A 20,000-nucleotide genomic window follows, 5' to 3' on the forward strand; every position below is an offset into this window, starting at 1 on the left:
TGGAGGGGGGGGAATAACCCTTTACTAAACACTACAGTAACCTATCTACACAACCCCACTGCTCTAAGGGGGGATAACCCCTTTACTAAACACTACAGTAGACCTATCTACACAACCCCACTGCTCTAAGGGGGGATAACCCCTTTACTAAACACTACAGTAGACCTATCTACACAACCCACTGCTCTAAGGGGGGATAACCCCTTTACTACACTACAGTGAACCTATCTACACAACCCCACTGCTCTAAGGAGAATAACCCCTTTACTAAACACTACAGTAGACCTATCTACACAACCCCACTGCTCTAAGGGGGGGATACCCCTTTACTAAACACTACAGTAGACCTATCTACACAACCCCACTGCTCTAAGGGGGGATAACCCCTTTACTAAACACTACAGTAGACCTATCTACACCCCCACTGCCTAGGGGGGATAACCCCTTTACTAAACACTACAGTAGACCTATCTACACAACCCCACTGCTCTAAGGGGGATAACCCCTTTACTAACACTACGTAGACCTATCTAACAACCACCACTGCTCTAAGGGGGGGAAACCCCTTTACTAAACACTACAGTAGAACCTACTACACAACCCCACTGCTCTAAGGGGGGATAACCCTTTACTAAACACTACAGTAGACCTATCTACACAACCCCACTGCTCTAAGGGGGGATAACCCCTTTACTAAACACTACAGTAGACCTATCTACACAACCCCACTGCTCTAAGGGGGGATAACCCCTTTACTAAACACTACAGTAGACCTATCTACACAACCCCACTGCTCTAAGGGGGGGATAACCCCTTTACTAAACACTACAGTAGACCTATCTACACAACCCCACTGCTCTAAGGGGGGGTAACCCCTTTACTAAACACTACAGTAGACCTATCTACACAACCCCACTGCTCTAATGGTGGGAGACAATGATTCCTGTAGGTTATTTATTAGCATTTAAAGAAATACAAACTGCTGATTTTCCATAAAGGTTTAATCCCATGAGTTCCCTGGTTCATGGATGTGTTACTTCAACCAGGGAACATGAGCCTTTTCTGATTATCCTCACTATGATTTGATTGTCTACTTTCCCTGGTCATGTGGATGTTTCCCTGGTCATATGGATGTTTCCCTGGTCATATGGATGTTTCCCTGGTCATGTGGATGTTTCCCTGGTCATGTGGATGTTTCCCTGGTCATGTGGATGATTCCTCGGTCATGTGGATGATTCCTCGGTCATATGGATGATTCCCCTGTCATATGGATGATTCCTCGGTCATGTGGATGTTTCTATGGTCATATGGATGTTTCCCTGGTCATGTGGATGATTCCTCGGTCATATGGATGATTCCTCGGTCATATGGATGATTCCTCGGTCATATGGATGTTTCTATGGTCATATGGATGATTCCTCGGTCATATGGATGTTTCTATGGTCATATGGATGATTCCCCGGCCATGTGGATGTTTCCCAGGTCATATTGGATGTTTCCCAGGTCATATTGGATGTTTCCCAGGTCATATTGGATGTTTCCCAGGTCATATTGGATGTTTCCCAGGTCATATTGGATGTTTCCCAGGTCATATTGGATGTTTCCCAGTTGATATTGGATGTTTCCCAGTTGATATTGGATGTTTCCCCGGTCATATTGGATGTTTCCCCGGTCATATTGGATGTTTCCCCGTTGATATTGGATGTTTCCCAGTTGATATTGGATGTTTCCCAGTTGATATTGGATGTTTCCCTTGATATTGGATGTTTCCCTTGATATTGGATGTTTCCCGGTCATATTGGATGTTTCCCAGGTCATATTGATGTTTCCCCGTCATATTGGATGTTTCCCTCGGTACTATGTTGTTTCCCCGGTCATATTGGATGTTTCCCCGGTCATATTGGATGTTTCCCAGGTCATATTGGATGTTTCCCAGGTCATATTGGATGTTTCCCCGGTCATATTGGATGTTTCCTCGGTCATATGGTTGTTTCCCCGGTCATATTGGATGTTTCCCCGGTCATATTGGATGTTTCCCCGGTCATATTGGATGTTTCCCAGTTGATATTGGATGTTTCCCAGTTGATATTGGATGTTTCCCAGTTGATATTGGATGTTTCCCAGGTCATATTGGATGTTTCCCAGGTCATATTGGATGTTTCCCAGGTCATATTGGATGTTTCCCAGGTCATATTGGATGTTTCCCAGGTCATATTGGATGTTTCCCAGGTCATATTGGATGTTTCCCAGGTCATATTGGATGTTTCCCAGGTCATATTGGATGTTTCCCAGGTCATATTGGATGTTTCCCAGGTCATATTGGATGTTTCCCCGGTCATATTGGATGTTTCCCAGGTCATATTGGATGTTTCCCCGGTCATATTGGATGTTTCCCAGGTCATATTGGATGTTTCCCAGGTCATATTGGATGTTTCCCAGGTCATATTGGATGTTTCCCAGTTGATATTGGATGTTTCCCAGTTGATATTGGATGTTTCCCCGGTCATGTGGGTGGTTTCCCTGGTCATGTGGGATGTTTCCCCGATCATGTGGGCTGTTTCCCCGATCATGTGGGCTGTTTCCCCGATCATGTGGGCTGTTTCCCCGATCATGTGGGCTGTTTCCCCGATCATGTGGGCTGTTTCCCAGGTCATATGGATGTTTCCCCGGTCATATGAATGTTTCCCCGGTCATATTGAATGTTTCCCCGGTCATATTGGATGTTTCCCCGGTCATATTGGATGTTTCCCCGGTCATATTGGATGTTTCCCCGGTCATATTGGATGTTTCCCCGGTCATGTGAATGTTTCCCCGGTCATATGGACGTTGTTGTTAACCACATCACTTTGATCTCTTTCAGAGAAGCTGTACAACTCCCATGGACCTGAGCTCCGGAGGTCCCTGTTCTCCCTCAAGCAGCTCTTCCAGGTAAAGACCAGTATATTATCTATGATAGAGACCAGTATATTATCTATGGTAGAGACCAGTATATTATCTATGGTAGAGACCAGTATATTATCTATGGTAGAGACCAGTATATTATCTATGGTAGAGACCAGTATATTATCTATGATAGAGACCAGTATATTATCTATGGTAGAGACCAGTATATTATCTATGATAGAGACCTATATATTATCTATGGTAGAGACCAGTATATTATCTATGGTAGAGACCAGGTATATTATCTATGGTAGAGACCAGTATATTATCTATGGTGAGACGCATATATTATCTATGGTAGAGACCAGTATATTATCTATGATAGAGACCAGTATATTATCTATGGTAGAGACCAGTATATTATCTATGAGAGAGACCAGTATATTATCTATGAGAGAGACCAGTATATTATCTATGAGAGAGACCAGTATATTATCTATGGTAGAGACCAGTATATTATCTATGATAGAGACCAGTATATTATCTATGATAGAGACCAGTATATTATCTATGATAGAGACCAGTATATTATCTATGAGAGAGACCAGTATATTATCTATGATAGAGACCATATATTTCATGAGAGAGACCAGTATATTATCTATGGTAGAGACCAGTATATATCTATGATAGACCCAGTATATTCTATGGTAGAGACCAGTATATATCTATAGAGAGACCAGTATATTATCTATGATAGAGACCGTATATTATCTATGGTAGAGACCAGTATATTATCTATGGTAGAGACCAGTATATTATCTATGGTAGAGACCAGTATATTATCTATGATAGAGACCAGTATATTATCTATGGTAGAGACCAGTATATTATCTATGGTAGAGACCAGTATATTATCTATGGTAGAGACCAGTATATTATCTATGGTAGAGACCAGTATATTATCTATGAGAGAGACCAGTATATTATCTATGGTAAAGACCAATAAAATGGTAAAAATGTGGCAAAGCAATTCACTTTTTGTTCTGAATACAAATTGTTATGTTTGGGCCAAATCCAATACTACACATTACTGAGTCCCACCCACCGTTTTTTAAGCATGGGCTGATTCCCTCCATATCACATCCACCATCCACCCTCCTCCTCCTCTCTCTGTGAGCTGGTGCCAACATGGCCAGTGGAAATTGCTCTAATCTGTGTCAGACTGGACTGTAACAGAGGAATAAGGAAGAATGGAGACTGGGGAGAGAAGAGGGGGGGGGGGGGGGGGGGGGGGGGGGGGGGGGGGGGGGGTGGGGGGGGGGGGGGGGGGGGGGGGGGGGGGGGGGGGGGGGGGGGGGGGGGGGGGGGGGGGGGGGGGGGGGGGGGGGGGGGGGGGGGGGGGGGGGGGGGGGGGGGGGGGGGGGGGGGGGGGGGGGGGGGGGGGGGGGGGGGGGGGGGGGGGGGGGGGGGGGGGGGGGGGGGGGGGGGGGGGGGGGGGGGGGGGGGGGGGGGGGGGGGGGGGGGGGGGGGGGGGGGGGGGGGGGGGGGGGGGGGGGGGGGGGGGGGGGGGGGTGGGGGGGGGGGGGGGGGGGGGGGGGGGGGGGGGGGGGGGGGGGGGGGGGGGGGGGGGGGGGGGGGGGGGGGGGGGGGGGGGGGGGGGGGGGGGGGGGGGGGGGGGGGGGGGGGGGGGGGGGGGGGGGGGGGGGGGGGGGGGGGGGGGGGGGGGGGGGGGGGGGGGGGGGGGGGGGGGGGGGGGGGGGGTGGGGGGGGGGGGGTGGGGGGGGGGGGGGGGGGGGGGGGGGGGGGGGGGGGGGGGGGGGGGGGGGGGGGGGGGGGGGGGGGGGGGGGGGGGGGGGGGGGGGGGGGGGGGGGGGGGGGGGGGGGGGGGGGGGGGGGGGGGGTGGGGGGGGGGGGGGGGGGGGGGGGGGGGGGGGGGGGGGGGGGGGGGGGGGGGGGGGGGGGGGGGGGTGGGGGGGGGGGGGGGGGGGGGTGGGGGGGGGGGTGGGGGGGGGGGGGGGGGGGGGGGGGGGGGGGGGGGGGGGGGGGGGGGGGTGGGGGGGGGGGGGGGGGGGGGGGGGGGGGGGGGGGGTGGGGGGGGGGGGGGGGGGGGGGGGGGGGGGGGGGGGGGGGGGGGGGGGGGGGGGGGGGGGGGGGGTGGGGGGGGGGGGGGGGGGGGGGGGGGGGGGGGGGGGGGGGGGGGGGGGGGGGGGGGGGGGGGGGGGGGGGGGGGGGGGGGGGGGGGGGGGGGGGGGGGGGGGGGGGGTGGGGGGGGGGGGGGGTGGGGGGGGGGGGGGGGGGGGGGGGGGGGGGGGGGGGGGGGGGGGGGGGGGGGGGGGGGGGGGGGGGGGGGGGGGGGGGGGGGGGGGGGGGGGGGGGGGGGGGGGGGGGGGGGGGGGGGGGGGGGGGGGGGGGGGGGGGGGGGGGGGGGGGGGGGGGGGGGGGGGTGGGGGGGGGGGGGGGGGGGGGGGGGTGGGGGGGGGGGGGGGGGGGGGGGGGGGGGGGGGGGGGGGGGGGGGGGGGGGGGGGGGGGGGGGGGGGGGGGGGGGGGGGGGGGGGGGGGGGGGGGGGGGGGGGGGGGGGGGGGGGGGGGGGGGGGGGGGGGGGGGGGGGGGGGGGGGGGGGGGGGGGGGGGGGGGGTGGGGGGGGGGGGGGGGGGGGGGGGGGGGGGGGGGGGGGGGGGGGGGGGGGGGGGGGGGGGGGGGGGGGGGGGGGGGGGGGGGGGGGGGGGGGGGGGGGGGGGGGGGGGGGGGGGGGTGGGGGGGGGGGGGGGGGGGGGGGGGGTGGGGGGGGGGGGGGAGTGGGGGGGGGGGGGGGGGGGGGGGGGGGGGGGGGGGGGGGGGGGGGGAGGGGGGGGGGGGGGGGGGGGGGGGGGGGGGGGGGGGGGGGGGGGGGGGGGGGGGGGGGGGGGAGGGGGGGGGGGGGGGGGGGGGGGGGGGGGGGGGGGGGGGGGGTGGGGGGGGGGGGGGGGGGGGGGGGGGGGGGGGGGGGGGGGGGGGGGGGGGGGGGGGGGGGGGGGGGGGGGGGGGGGGGGGGTGGGGGGGGGGGGGGGGGGGGGGGGGGGTGGGGGGGGGGGGGGGGGGGGGGGGGGGGGGGGGGGGGGGGGGGGGGGGGGGGGGGGGGGGGGGGGGGGGGGGGGGGGGGGGGGGGGGGGGGGGGGGGGGTGGGGGGGGGGGGGGGGGGGGGGGGGAGGGGGGGGGGGGGGGGGGGGGGGGGGGGGGGGGGGGGGGGGGGGGGGGGGGGGGGGGGGGGGTGGGGGGGGGTGGGGGGGGGGGGGGGGGGGGGGGGGGGGGGGGGGGGGGGGGGGGGGGGGGGGGGGGGGGGGGGGGGGGGGGGGGGGGGGGGGTGGGGGGGTGGTGGGGTGGGGGGGGGGGGGGGGGGGGGGGGGGGGGGGGGGGTGGGGGAGAGAGAGGGGGGCGAGAAAGAGAGGGTAGAGAGAGAGAGGTAGGGGGGAGGGAGAGGAAGGGGGGTGGGAGAAAGAGAGAGGAGAAGAGAGAGGGTAGAGAAGCAAATGAGAGAGGTGGCGAGCGAGAGAGAGGGTAAGAGCGAGCGAGAGAGAGGGTAGACGAAGCGGAGAGAGGGTAGAGGAGGAGAGGGGTAGGGTAGGAGAGAAGAGAGGGGTAGAAGAGAGAGAGGGTTAGAGAGGAGAGAGGGGTAGAGAGAGAGAGGGTAGAGAGAGAGAGGGTAGGAGAGAGAGGGGTAGAGAGAAGGGTAAGGGGGGGGAGAGAGGAGGGGGGGTGGGGAGAAGAGAGGAGAAGAAGAGAGGGTAGAGAGAGCAAGAGAGAGGGAGAGGAGCGAGAGATGAGAGGGCGAGAGAGGGTAGAGCGAGCGAGAGAGAGGGTAGAGCGAGCGAGAGAGAGGGTAGAGCGAGCGAGAGAGAGGGTAGAGCGAGCGAGAGAGAGGGTAGAGCGAGCGAGAGAGAGGGTAGAGCGAGAGAGAGAGAGAGCGAGAGAGAGAGAGAGGGGAGAGAGAGAGAGGGGTAGAGAAGAGAGAGGGGTAGAGAGAGAGAGGGTAGAGAGGAGAGGGTAGGAAGAGAGGGGTAGAGAGAGAGAGGGGTAGAGAGAGGGGTAGAGGGGTAGAGAGAGGGGTAGAGGGGTAGAGGGGTAGAGAGAGGTAGAGAGAGGTAGAGAGAGAGGTAGAGAGAGAGAGCCATACCATACATACCAGAGACTTCATTGTAATCATTTGAGAGATGAAGGGTTGATAACTCAAGTTGACGTAAATGTACAGGGCGGTGTCCCCAATAGGATTGTGTGTAAGTTTGTTATCAAAAGTAGTGCACTATATAGGGAATAGGGTGCCATTTGGGACGACATCGTATAGTGCCTAGTCATCGTTCTCAGTGATGCCGTCCCCACAGTAGTAACGATCAGACAGTCAACAGGTTGAGGTTCTCTTTCAGATACAGATCACAAGGTTCAACCGAAATGTGACTTCCTGCTTTACCCTAACCCTCCTAAAGACACACGGATACAGGAGCCCTTCAGGAAGTATTCACACCCCATGTTGTTGTGTTACAGCCTGAGTCCAGTCACTGGACAAGACACAATACCCCAATTTACATTTTTACAAATTAACGAAAATCACAATGTACTTCTCTCTCCGGAATGTTCTCTCTCTCCCGCCAGTGCTACATTAACCGTTCAGCAAATCACAATGTACTTCTCTCTCCGGAATGTTCTCTCTCTCCCGCCAGTGCTACATTAACCGTTCAGCAAATCACAATGTACTTCTCTCTCCGGAATGTTCTCTCTCTCCCGCCAGTGCTACATTAACCGTTCAGCAAATCACAATGTACTTCTCTCTCCGGAATGTTCTCTCTCTCCCGCCGTGCTACATTACCCGTTCAGCAAATCACAATGTACTTCTCTCTCCGGAATGTTCTCTCTCTCCCCCAGTGCTACATTACCTTTCAGCAAATCACAATGTACTTCTCTCTCTCCGGAATGTTCTCTCTCTCCCGCCAGTGCTACATTAACCGTTCAGCAAATCACAATGTACTTCTCTCTCCGGAATGTTCTCTCTCTCCCGCCAGTGCTACATTAACCGTTCAGCAAATCACAATGTACTTCTCTCTCCGGAATGTTCTCTCTCTCCCGCCAGTGCTACATTAACCGTTCAGCACCATCACAATGTACTTCTCTCTCCGGAATGTTCTCTCTCTAGTAGTAGTCGTATTTCAGAACAAGTTTGCATGAATGTTGCACAGTAACATTTAGAAATAAATACCTCGATACTTCTACAATTATTACTGTTACCGTTCAGAACAAAGATACTGATGACCCTGAACGTTATGGCGTTAGTATCGTGATACTGAGGACACTGAACGTTAGGGCTTTAGTATCGTGATACTGAGGACGCTGAACGTTAGGGCGTTAGTATCGTGATACTGAGGACGCTGAACGTTAGGGCTTTAGTATCGTGATACTGAGGAACCTGAACGTTAGGGCTTTAGTATCGTGATACGGAGGACGCTGAACGTTAGGGCTTTAGTATCGTGATACTGAGGAACCTGAACGTTAGGGCTTTAGTATCGTGATACTGAGGACACTGAACGTTATGGCGTTAGTATCGTGATACTGAGGACGCTGAACGTTAGGGCTTTAGTATCGTGATACTGAGGACACTGAACGTTATGGCGTTAGTATCGTGATACTGAGGACGCTGAACGTTAGGGCTTTAGTATCGTGATACTGAGGAACCTGAACGTTAGGGCTTTAGTATCGTGATACTGAGGACGCTGAACGTTATGGCGTTAGTATCGTGATACTGAGGACGCTGAACGTTATGGCGTTAGTATCGTGATACTGAGGACGCTGAACGTTAGGGCTTTAGTATCGTGATACTGAGGACGCTGAACGTTATGGCGTTAGTATCGTGATACTGAGGACACTGAACGTTAGGGCTTTAGTATCGTGATACTGAGGACACTGAACGTTTAGTTAGGGCTTTAGTATCGTGATACTGAGGACACTGAACGTTAGGGCTTTAGTATCGTGATACTGAGGACACTGAACGTTAGGGCTTTAGTATCGTGATACTGAGGACGATGAACGTTAGGGCTGTAGTATCGTGATACTGAGGACGATGAACGTTTAGTTAGGGCTTTAGTATCGTGATACTGAGGACGCTGAACGTTAGGGCTTTAGTATCGTGATACTGAGGACGCTGAACGTTATGGCGTTAGTATCGTGATACTGAGGACGCTGAACGTTAGGGCGTTAGTATCGTGATACTGAGTACGCTGAACGTTATGGCTTTAGTATCGTGATACTGAGGACGCTGAACGTTAGGGCGTTAGTATCGTGATACTGAGGACGCTGAACGTTAGGGCTTTAGTATCGTGATACTGAGGACGCTGAACGTTAGGGCTTTAGTATCGTGATACTGAGGACGCTGAACGTTAGGGCTTTAGTACCGTGATACTGAGGACGCTGAACGTTAGGGCGTTAGTATCGTGATACTGAGGACACTGAACGTTAGGGCTTTAGTATCGTGATACTGAGGACGCTGAACGTTATGGCGTTAGTACCGTGATACTGAGGACGCTGAACGTTAGGGCGTTAGTACCGTGATACTGAGGACACTGAACGTTAGGGCTTTAGTATCGTGATACTGAGGACGCTGAACGTTAGGGCTTTAGTATCGTGATACTGAGGACACTGAACGTTAGGGCTTTAGTATCGTGATACTGAGGACGATGAACGTTAGGGCTTTAGTATCGTGATACTGAGGACGCTGAACGTTAGGGCTTTAGTACCGTGATACTGAGGACGCTGAACGTTAGGGCGTTAGTACCGTGATACTGAGGACGCTGAACGTTAGGGCGTTAGTATCGTGATACTGAGGACACTGAACGTTAGGGCTTTAGTATCGTGATACTGAGGACGCTGAACGTTATGGCGTTAGTACCGTGATACTGAGGACACTGAACGTTAGGGCTTTAGTATCGTGATACTGAGGACGCTGAACGTTATGGCGTTAGTACCGTGATACTGAGGACACTGAACGTTAGGGCTTTAGTATCGTGATACTGAGGACGCTGAACGTTAGGGCTTTAGTATCGTGATACTGAGGACACTGAACATTAGGGCTTTAGTATCGTGATTCTTGGAGAGGGAGGGATGGGAGGGAGAGAGAGAGAGGGGGAGGGGGCCTGCATGGTGGGAACAGACTCCTGCATGGAGGAAACGGAGGGTCCCTCTATCCCCCGACTCCCTACAGTAGGATCCAGTCAGTGTAGACAACAGAGTGAGAACAGGCAGGCCTGTGTTCTCCATGTAGTGTACACTAAATAGTGCCTGTATTCTACATGTAGTGTACACTAAGTAGTGCCTGTATTCTCCATGTAGTGTACACTAAGTAGTGCCTGTATTCTCCATGTAGTGTACACTAAGTAGTGCCTGTATTCTCTATGTAGTGTACACTAAGTAGTGCCTGTATTCTACATGTAGTGTACACTAAGTAGTGCCTGTATTCTCCATGTAGTGTACACTAAGTAGTGCCTGTATTCTCTATGTAGTGTATACTAAGTAGTGACTGTATTCTCTCTGTAGTGTACACTAAGTAGTGCCTGTATTCTCTATGTAGTGTACACTAAGTAGTGCCTGTATTCTCCATGTAGTGTACACTAAGTAGTGCCTGTATTCTCTATGTAGTGTACACTAAGTAGTGCCTGTATTCTACATGTAGTGTACACTAAGTAGTGCCTGTATTCTACGTGTAGTGTACACTAAGTAGTGCCTGTATTCTCTATGTAGTGTACACTACTTAGTGTACACTACTTAGTGTACACTACATGGAGAATACAGGCACTACTTAGTGTACACTACATGGAGTGTAGTGCCTGTATTCTAAGTAGTGTACTATACTAAGTAGTGCCTGTATTCTCTATGTAGTGTACACTAAGTAGTGCCTGTATTCTCCATGTAGTGTACACTAAGTAGTGCCTGTATTCTCCATGTAGTGTACACTAAGTAGTGCCTGTATTCTCCATGTAGTGTACACTAAGTAGTGCCTGTATTCTCCATGTAGTGTACACTAAGTAGTGCCTGTATTCTCCATGTAGTGTACACTAAGTAGTGCCTGTATTCTCCATGTAGTGTACACTAAGTAGTGCCTGTATTCTACATGTAGTGTACACTAAGTAGTGCCTGTATTCTCCATGTAGTGTACACTAAGTAGTGCCTGTATTCTCCATGTAGTGTACACTAAGTAGTGCCTGTATTCTCTATGTAGTTTACACTAAATAGTGCCTCTATTCTCCATGTAGTGTACAGTAAGTAGTGCCTGTATTCTCCATGTAGTGTACACTAAGTAGTGCCTGTGTTCTCCATGTAGTGTACACTAAGTAGTGCCTGTGTTCTCCATGTAGTGTACACTAAGTAGTGCCTGTATTCTCCATGTAGTGTACACTAAGTAGTGCCTGTATTCTCCATGTAGTGTACACTAAGTAGTGCCTGTATTCTCCATGTAGTGTACACTAAATAGTGCCTCTTCTCCATGTAGTGTACAGTAAGTAGTGCCTGTATTCTCCATGTAGTGTACACTAAGTAGTGCCTGTGTTCTCCATGTAGTGTACACTAAGTAGTGCCTGTATTCTCCATGTAGTGTACACTAAGTAGTGCCTGTATTCTCCATGTAGTGTACACTAAGTAGTGCCTGTATTCTCTATGTAGTGTACACTAAGTAGTGCCTGTATTCTCCATGTAGTGTACACTAAATAGTGCCTGTATTCTCTATGTAGTGTACACTAAGTAGTGCCTGTATTCTCTATGTAGTGTACACTAAGTAGTGCCTGTATTCTCTATGTAGTGTACACTAAGTAGTGCCTGTATTCTCTATGTAGTGTACACTAAATAGTGCCTGTATTCTCCATGTAGTGTACACTAAATAGTGCCTGTATTCTCCATGTAGTGTACACTAAATAGTGCCTGTATTCTCTATGTAGTGTACACTAAGTAGTGCCTGTGTTCTCCATGTAGTGTACACTAAGTAGTGCCTGTATTCTCCATGTAGTGTACACTAAGTAGTGCCTGTATTCTCCATGTAGTGTACACTTAATAGTGCCTGTATTCTCCATGTAGTGTACACTAAATAGTGCCTGTATTCTCCATGTAGTGTACACTAAATAGTGCCTGTATTCTCTATGTAGTGTACACTAAATAGTGCCTGTGTTCTCCATGTAGTGTACACTAAATAGTGCCTGTATTCTCCATGTAGTGTACACTAAATAGTGCCTGTATTCTCCATGTAGTGTACACTAAGTAGTGCCTGTATTCTCCATGTAGTGTACACTAAGTGGTGCCTGTATTCTCTATGTAGTGTATACTAAATAGTGCCTGTATTCTCTATGTAGTGTATACTAAATAGTGCCTGTATTCTCCATGTAGTGTACACTAAATAGTGCCTGTATTCTCCATGTAGTGTACACTAAATAGTGCCTGTATTCTCTATGTAGTGTACACTAAGTAGTGCCTGTGTTCTCCATGTAGTGTACACTAAGTAGTGCCTGTATTCTCCATGTAGTGTACACTAAGTAGTGCCTGTATTCTCCATGTAGTGTACACTTAATAGTGCCTGTATTCTCCATGTAGTGTACACTAAATAGTGCCTGTATTCTCCATGTAGTGTACACTAAATAGTGCCTGTATTCTCTATGTAGTGTACACTAAATAGTGCCTGTGTTCTCCATGTAGTGTACACTAAATAGTGCCTGTATTCTCCATGTAGTGTACACTAAGTAGTGCCTCTATTCTCCATGTAGTGTACACTAAATAGTGCCTCTATTCTCTATGTAGTGTACACTAAGTAGTGCCTGTATTCTCCATGTAGTGTACACTAAGTAGTGCCTGTATTCTCTATGTAGTGTACACTAAGTAGTGCCTGTATTCTCCATGTAGTGTACACTAAATAGTGCCTGTATTCTCCATGTAGTGTACACTAAGTAGTGCCTCTATTCTCCATGTAGTGTACACTAAGTAGTGCCTCTATTCTCCATGTAGTGTACACTAAATAGTGCCTCTATTCTCCATGTAGTGTACACTAAATAGTGCCTGTATTCTCCATGTAGTGTACACTAAGTAGTGCCTGTATAGGGAACAGTGTGTGACTCCAGTTGTGCCTCTGGTCTTGTGGATAAGCAGTCTGATCTTTGTGTTGCAGCCCTCAGTCAGATCATGCTGTTTGTAGATGGGATGAACGGTGTGATCGACCACAATGACACTGTTCAGTGGCTCTACACTCTCACTGGCAGCCTGGTGAGTATTACGTACCGTGGAGACCGCAGTACACACACACACCATACACACACACACACACACACACACACCATACACACACACACACACACACACACACACACACACACACACACACACACACACACACACACACCATATACACACACACACCACACACACACACACACCATATACACACACACACCCACACACACACACACACACCACACACACACATGTACATGTACACATACACACAGATACACACACACATGTACACATACACACACCATACACACAGATACACACACACACACACACACACACACACCATTCACTGGCTCTGAATGATAGGTGGCGCATGAGTTTCTAGTTTTGGGGGAAACTAATTTTCACCATTTTAAAATGCACTTTAATAAATAAAGCCTTCAAAGCATCATCGTATTTGCAGACTTGTGTAAGATAATGTGTGAGACAGTCTACTGTCCGTAATGTGATGATTAGATTGGATAGTCATCATTTAGACAAATTATATAACTCAATCACTGTTCATTAAAAAAACTACTGTTCAAAGCTGAGCGCATACAGTGCAATCACAAAGTAAACTCAATTCCAAATTCCTAATTTAGCTTATTGAAGATAGTGACTATGCATATATGATGAACAGAGAGTAGCAGCAGTGTAAAAACAGGGGTTGGCGGGTGGCGGGACACAATGCAGATAGCCCGGTTAGCCAACGTGCGGGAGCACTGGTTGGTCGGCCCAAATTGAGGTAGTATGTACATTTAATGTATAGTTAAAGTGACTATGCATTTCAGTGTACCTCCTGAATTGACTGTAATTTGAAAGGAATTGAGGCCAACCCTGGTTGTGTGTTTCTATATGATGAATGTATGTCTGTAAGAGACTTAAACACTAGTGTCTCTCAGAAAGTCTTTGGCCCAAATACATGTTTGTAAATCAAACACCTTACAGCTATGATTTCACATCTCCTTTTTAAAACAGGGAAGTGAGAACAGCCAATGAGATGTGACAGATTGGAATATGGTGAGAAACTAGAATATGGTGAGAAACTCTTGTGTTAGAATCAAGACTGTTACTGTAGTGAAGAGGTTTACTACACTATACTGTAGTGAAGAGGTTTAATACACTATACTGTAGTGAAGAGGTTTAATACACTATACTGTAGTGAAGAGGTTTAATACACTATACTGTAGTGAGGAGGTTTAATACACTATACTGTAGTGAAGATGTTTAATACACTATACTGTAGTGAAGAGGTTTAATACACTATACTGTAGTGAAGAGGTTTAATACACTATACTGTAGTGAAGAGGTTTAATACACTATACTGTAGTGAAGAGGTTTAATACACTATACTGTAGTGAAGAGGTTTAATACACTATACTGTAGTGAGGAGGTTTAATACACTATACTGTAGTGAAGAGGTTTAATACACTATACTGTAGTGAAGAGGTTTAATACACTATACTGTAGTGAAGAGGTTTAATACACTATACTGTAGTGAAGAGGTTTAATACACTATACTGTAGTGAAGAGGTTTAATACACTATACTGTAGTGAAGAGGTTTAATACACTATACTGTAGTGAAGAGGTTTAATACACTATACTGTAGTGAGGAGGTTTAATACACTATACTGTAGTGAAGATGTTTAATACACTATACTGTAGTGAAGAGGTTTAATACACTATACTGTAGTGAAGAGGTTTAATACACTATACTGTAGTGAAGAGGTTTAATACACTATACTGTAGTGAAGAGGTTTAATACACTATACTGTAGTGAAGAGGTTTAATACACTATACTGTAGTGAGGAGGTTTAATACACTATACTGTAGTGAAGAGGTTTAATACACTATACTGTAGTGAAGAGGTTTAATACACTATACTGTAGTGAAGAGGTTTAATACACTATACTGTAGTGAAGAGGTTTAATACACTATACTGTAGTGAAGAGGTTTAATACACTATACTGTAGTGAAGAGGTTTAATACACTATACTGTAGTGAAGAGGTTTACTACACTATACTGTAGTGAAGAGGTTTAATACACTATACTGTAGTGAAGAGGTTTAATACACTATACTGTAGTGAAGAGGTTTAATACACTATACTGTAGTGAAGAGGTTTAATACACTATACTGTAGTGAAGAGGTTTAATACCCTATACTGTAGTGAAGAGGTTTAATACACTATACTGTAGTGAAGAGGTTTAATACACTATACTGTAGTGAAGAGGTTTAATACACTATACTGTAGTGAAGAGGTTTAATACACTATACTGTAGTGAAGAGGTTTAATACGCTATACTGTAGTGAAGAGGTTTAATACGCTATACTGTAGTGAAGAGGTTTACTACACTATACTGTAGTGAAGAGGTTTAATACACTATACTGTAGTGAAGAGGTTTAATACACTATACTGTAGTGAAGAGGTTTAATACACTATACTGTAGTGAAGAGGTTTAATACACTATACTGTAGTGAAGAGGTTTAATACACTATACTGTAGTGAAGAGGTTTAATACACTATACTGTAGTGAAGAGGTTTACTACACTATACTGTAGTGAAGAGGTTTAATACCCTATACTGTAGTGAAGAGGTTTACTACACTATACTGTAGTGAAGAGGTTTAATACACTATACTGTAGTGAAGAGGTTTAATACACTATACTGTAGTGAGGAGGTTTAATACACTATACTGTAGTGAAGAGGTTTAATACACTATACTGTAGTGAAGAGGTTTAATACACTATACTGTAGTGAAGAGGTTTAATACACTATACTGTAGTGAAGAGGTTTACTACACTATACTGTAGTGAAGAGGTTTAATACACTATACTGTAGTGAAGAGGTTTAATACACTATACTGTAGTGAAGAGGTTTAATACACTATACTGTAGTGAAGAGGTTTAATACACTATACTGTAGTGAAGAGGTTTAATACACTATACTGTAGTGAAGAGGTTTAATACACTATACTGTAGTGAAGAGGTTTAATACACTATACTGTAGTGAAGAGGTTTAATACACTATACTGTAGTGAAGAGGTTTAATACACTATACTGTAGTGAAGAGGTTTAATACACTATACTGTAGTGAAGAGGTTTAATACACTATACTGTAGTGAAGAGGTTTAATACACTATACTGTAGTGAAGAGGTTTACTACACTATACTGTAGTGAAGAGGTTTAATACACTATACTGTAGTGAAGAGGTTTAATACACTATACTGTAGTGAAGAGGTTTAATACACTATACTGTAGTGAAGAGGTTTAATACACTATACTGTAGTGAAGAGGTTTACTACACTATACTGTAGTGAAGAGGTTTACTACACTATACTGTAGTGAAGAGGTTTAATACACTATACTGTAGTGAAGAGGTTTAATACACTATACTGTAGTGAAGAGGTTTAATACACTATACTGTAGTGAAGAGGTTTAATACACTATACTGTAGTGAAGAGGTTTAATACACTATACTGTAGTGAAGAGGTTTACTACACTATACTGTAGTGAAGAGGTTTACTACACTATACTGTAGTGAAGAGGTTTAATACACTATACTGTAGTGAAGAGGTTTAATACACTATACTGTAGTGAAGAGGTTTAATACACTATACTGTAGTGAAGAGGTTTAATACACTATACTGTAGTGAAGGGGTTTAATACACTATACTGTAGTGAAGGGGTTTAATACACTATACTGTAGTGAAGGGGTTTAATACACTATACTGTAGTGAAGGGGTTTAATACACTATACTGTAGTGAAGAGGTTTAATACACTATACTGTAGTGAAGAGGTTTAATACACTATACTGTAGTGAAGAGGTTTAATACACTATACTGTAGTGAAGAGGTTTACTACACTATACTGTAGTGAAGAGGTTTAATACACTATACTGTAGTGAAGAGGTTTAATACACTATACTGTAGTGAAGAGGTTTAATACACTATACTGTAGTGAAGAGGTTTAATACACTATACTGTAGTGAAGAGGTTTAATACACTATACTGTAGTGAAGAGGTTTAATACACTATACTGTAGTGAAGAGGTTTAATACACTATACTGTAGTGAAGAGGTTTAATACACTATACTGTAGTGAAGAGGTTTAATACACTATACTGTAGTGAAGAGGTTTAATACACTATACTGTAGTGAAGAGGTTTAATACACTATACTGTAGTGAAGAGGTTTAATACACTATACTGTAGTGAAGAGGTTTAATACACTATACTGTAGTGAAGAGGTTTAATACACTATACTGTAGTGAAGAGGTTTAATACACTATACTGTAGTGAAGAGGTTTAATACACTATACTGTAGTGAAGAGGTTTACTACACTATACTGTAGTGAAGAGGTTTAATACACTATACTGTAGTGAAGAGGTTTAATACACTATACTGTAGTGAAGAGGTTTAATACACTATACTGTAGTGAAGAGGTTTACTACACTATACTGTAGTGAAGAGGTTTAATACACTATACTGTAGTGAAGAGGTTTACTACACTATACTGTAGTGAAGAGGTTTAATACACTATACTGTAGTGAAGAGGTTTAATACACTATACTGTAGTGAAGAGGTTTACTACACTATACTGTAGTGAAGAGGTTTAATACACTATACTGTAGTGAAGAGGTTTAATACTGTAGTGAAGAGGTTTACTACACTATACTGTAGTGAAGGGGTTTAAGACACTATACTGTAGTGAAGAGGTTTAATACACTATACTGTAGTGAAGGGGTTTAAGACACTATACTGTAGTGAAGAGGTTTAATACACTATACTGTAGTGAAGAGGTTTAATACACTATACTGTAGTGAAGAGGTTTAATACACTATACTGTAGTGATGGAGAAGAGGTTTAATACACTATACTGTAGTGAAGAGGTTTAATACACTATACTGTAGTGAAGAGGTTTAATACACTATACTGTAGTGAAGAGGTTTAATACTGTAGTGAAGAGGTTTACTACACTATACTGTAGTGAAGAGGTTTACTACACTATACTGTAGTGAAGAGGTTTACTACACTATACTGTAGTGAAGAGGTTTAATACACTATACTGTAGTGAAGAGGTTTAATACACTATACTGTAGTGAAGAGGTTTACTACACTATACTGTAGTGAAGAGGTTTAATACACTATACTGTAGTGAAGAGGTTTAATACACTATACTGTAGTGAAGAGGTTTAATACACTATACTGTAGTGAAGAGGTTTACTACACTATACTGTAGTGAAGAGGTTTAATACACTATACTGTAGTGAAGAGGTTTAATACACTATACTGTAGTGAAGAGGTGTAATACACTATACTGTAGTGAAGAGGTTTAATACACTATACTGTAGTGAAGAGGTTTAATACACTATACTGTAGTGAAGAGGTTTACTACACTATACTGTAGTGAAGAGGTTTACTACACTATACTGTAGTGAAGAGGTTTACTACACTATACTGTAGTGAAGAGGTTTAATACACTATACTGTAGTGAAGAGGTTTAATACACTATACTGTAGTGAAGAGGTTTAATACACTATACTGTAGTGAGGAGGTTTAATACACTATACTGTAGTGATGAGGTTTACTACACTATACTGTAGTGAAGAGGTTTACTACACTATACTGTAGTGAAGAGGTTTAATACACTATACTGTAGTGAAGAGGTTTAATACACTATACTGTAGTGAAGAGGTTTAATACACTATACTGTAGTGAAGAGGTTTACTACACTATACTGTAGTGAAGAGGTTTACTACACTATACTGTAGTGAAGAGGTTTACTACACTATACTGTAGTGAAGAGGTTTAATACACTATACTGTAGTGAAGAGGTTTAATACACTATACTGTAGTGAAGAGGTTTAATACACTATACTGTAGTGAAGAGGTTTACTACACTATACTGTAGTGAAGAGGTTTAATACACTATACTGTAGTGAAGAGGTTTAATACACTATACTGTAGTGAAGGGGTTTAATACACTATACTGTAGTGAAGAGGTTTAATACACTATACTGTAGTGAAGGGGTTTAATACACTATACTGTAGTGAAGAGGTTTAATACACTATACTGTAGTGATGGAGAAGAGGTTTAATACACTATACTGTAGTGATGGAGAAGAGGTTTAATACACTATACTGTAGTGAAGAGGTTTAATACACTATACTGTAGTGAAGAGGTTTAATACCCTATACTGTAGTGAAGAGGTTTAATACACTATACTGTAGTGAAGAGGTTTAATACACTATACTGTAGTGAAGAGGTTTAATACACTATACTGTAGTGAAGAGGTTTACTACACTATACTGTAGTGAAGAGGTTTACTACACTATACTGTAGTGAAGAGGTTTAATACACTATACTGTAGTGAAGAGGTTTAATACACTATACTGTAGTGAAGAGGTTTAATACACTATACTGTAGTGAAGAGGTTTAATACACTATACTGTAGTGAAGAGGTTTAATACTGTAGTGAAGAGGTTTAATACACTATACTGTAGTGAAGAGGTTTAATACACTATACTGTAGTGAAGAGGTTTAATACTGTAGTGAAGAGGTTTAATACACTATACTGTGGTGAAGAGGTTTAATACACTATACTGTAGTGAAGAGGTTTAATACACTATACTGTAGTGAAGAGGTTTAATACACTATACTGTAGTGAAGAGGTTTAATACACTATACTGTGGTGAAGAGGTTTAATACACTATACTGTAGTGAAGAGGTTTAATACACTATACTGTAGTGAAGAGGTTTACTACACTATACTGTAGTGAAGAGGTTTAATACACTATACTGTAGTGAAGAGGTTTAATACACTATACTGTAGTGAAGAGGTTTAA

The 20,000-nt window shown here is 46.5% G+C and overlaps 1 protein-coding gene across 1 annotated transcript in view; it reads left to right on the forward strand.

Annotated features, from left to right (window-relative positions):
* LOC120041820 (FH1/FH2 domain-containing protein 3-like) overlaps positions 1-20,000 on the forward strand; it is a 46,595-nt gene that overhangs the window by 2,522 nt on the left and 24,073 nt on the right. Inside the window, exon 2 of the mRNA XM_038986680.1 lies at positions 13,048-13,142. Coding sequence (XP_038842608.1) covers positions 13,048-13,142 — 95 coding nt within the window. The remainder of the gene's footprint in view (positions 1-13,047; positions 13,143-20,000) is intronic.

Source organism: Salvelinus namaycush, unplaced genomic scaffold, assembly GCF_016432855.1.
Source record: "Salvelinus namaycush isolate Seneca unplaced genomic scaffold, SaNama_1.0 Scaffold549, whole genome shotgun sequence".
Taxonomy (NCBI): Eukaryota; Metazoa; Chordata; class Actinopteri; order Salmoniformes; family Salmonidae; genus Salvelinus; species Salvelinus namaycush.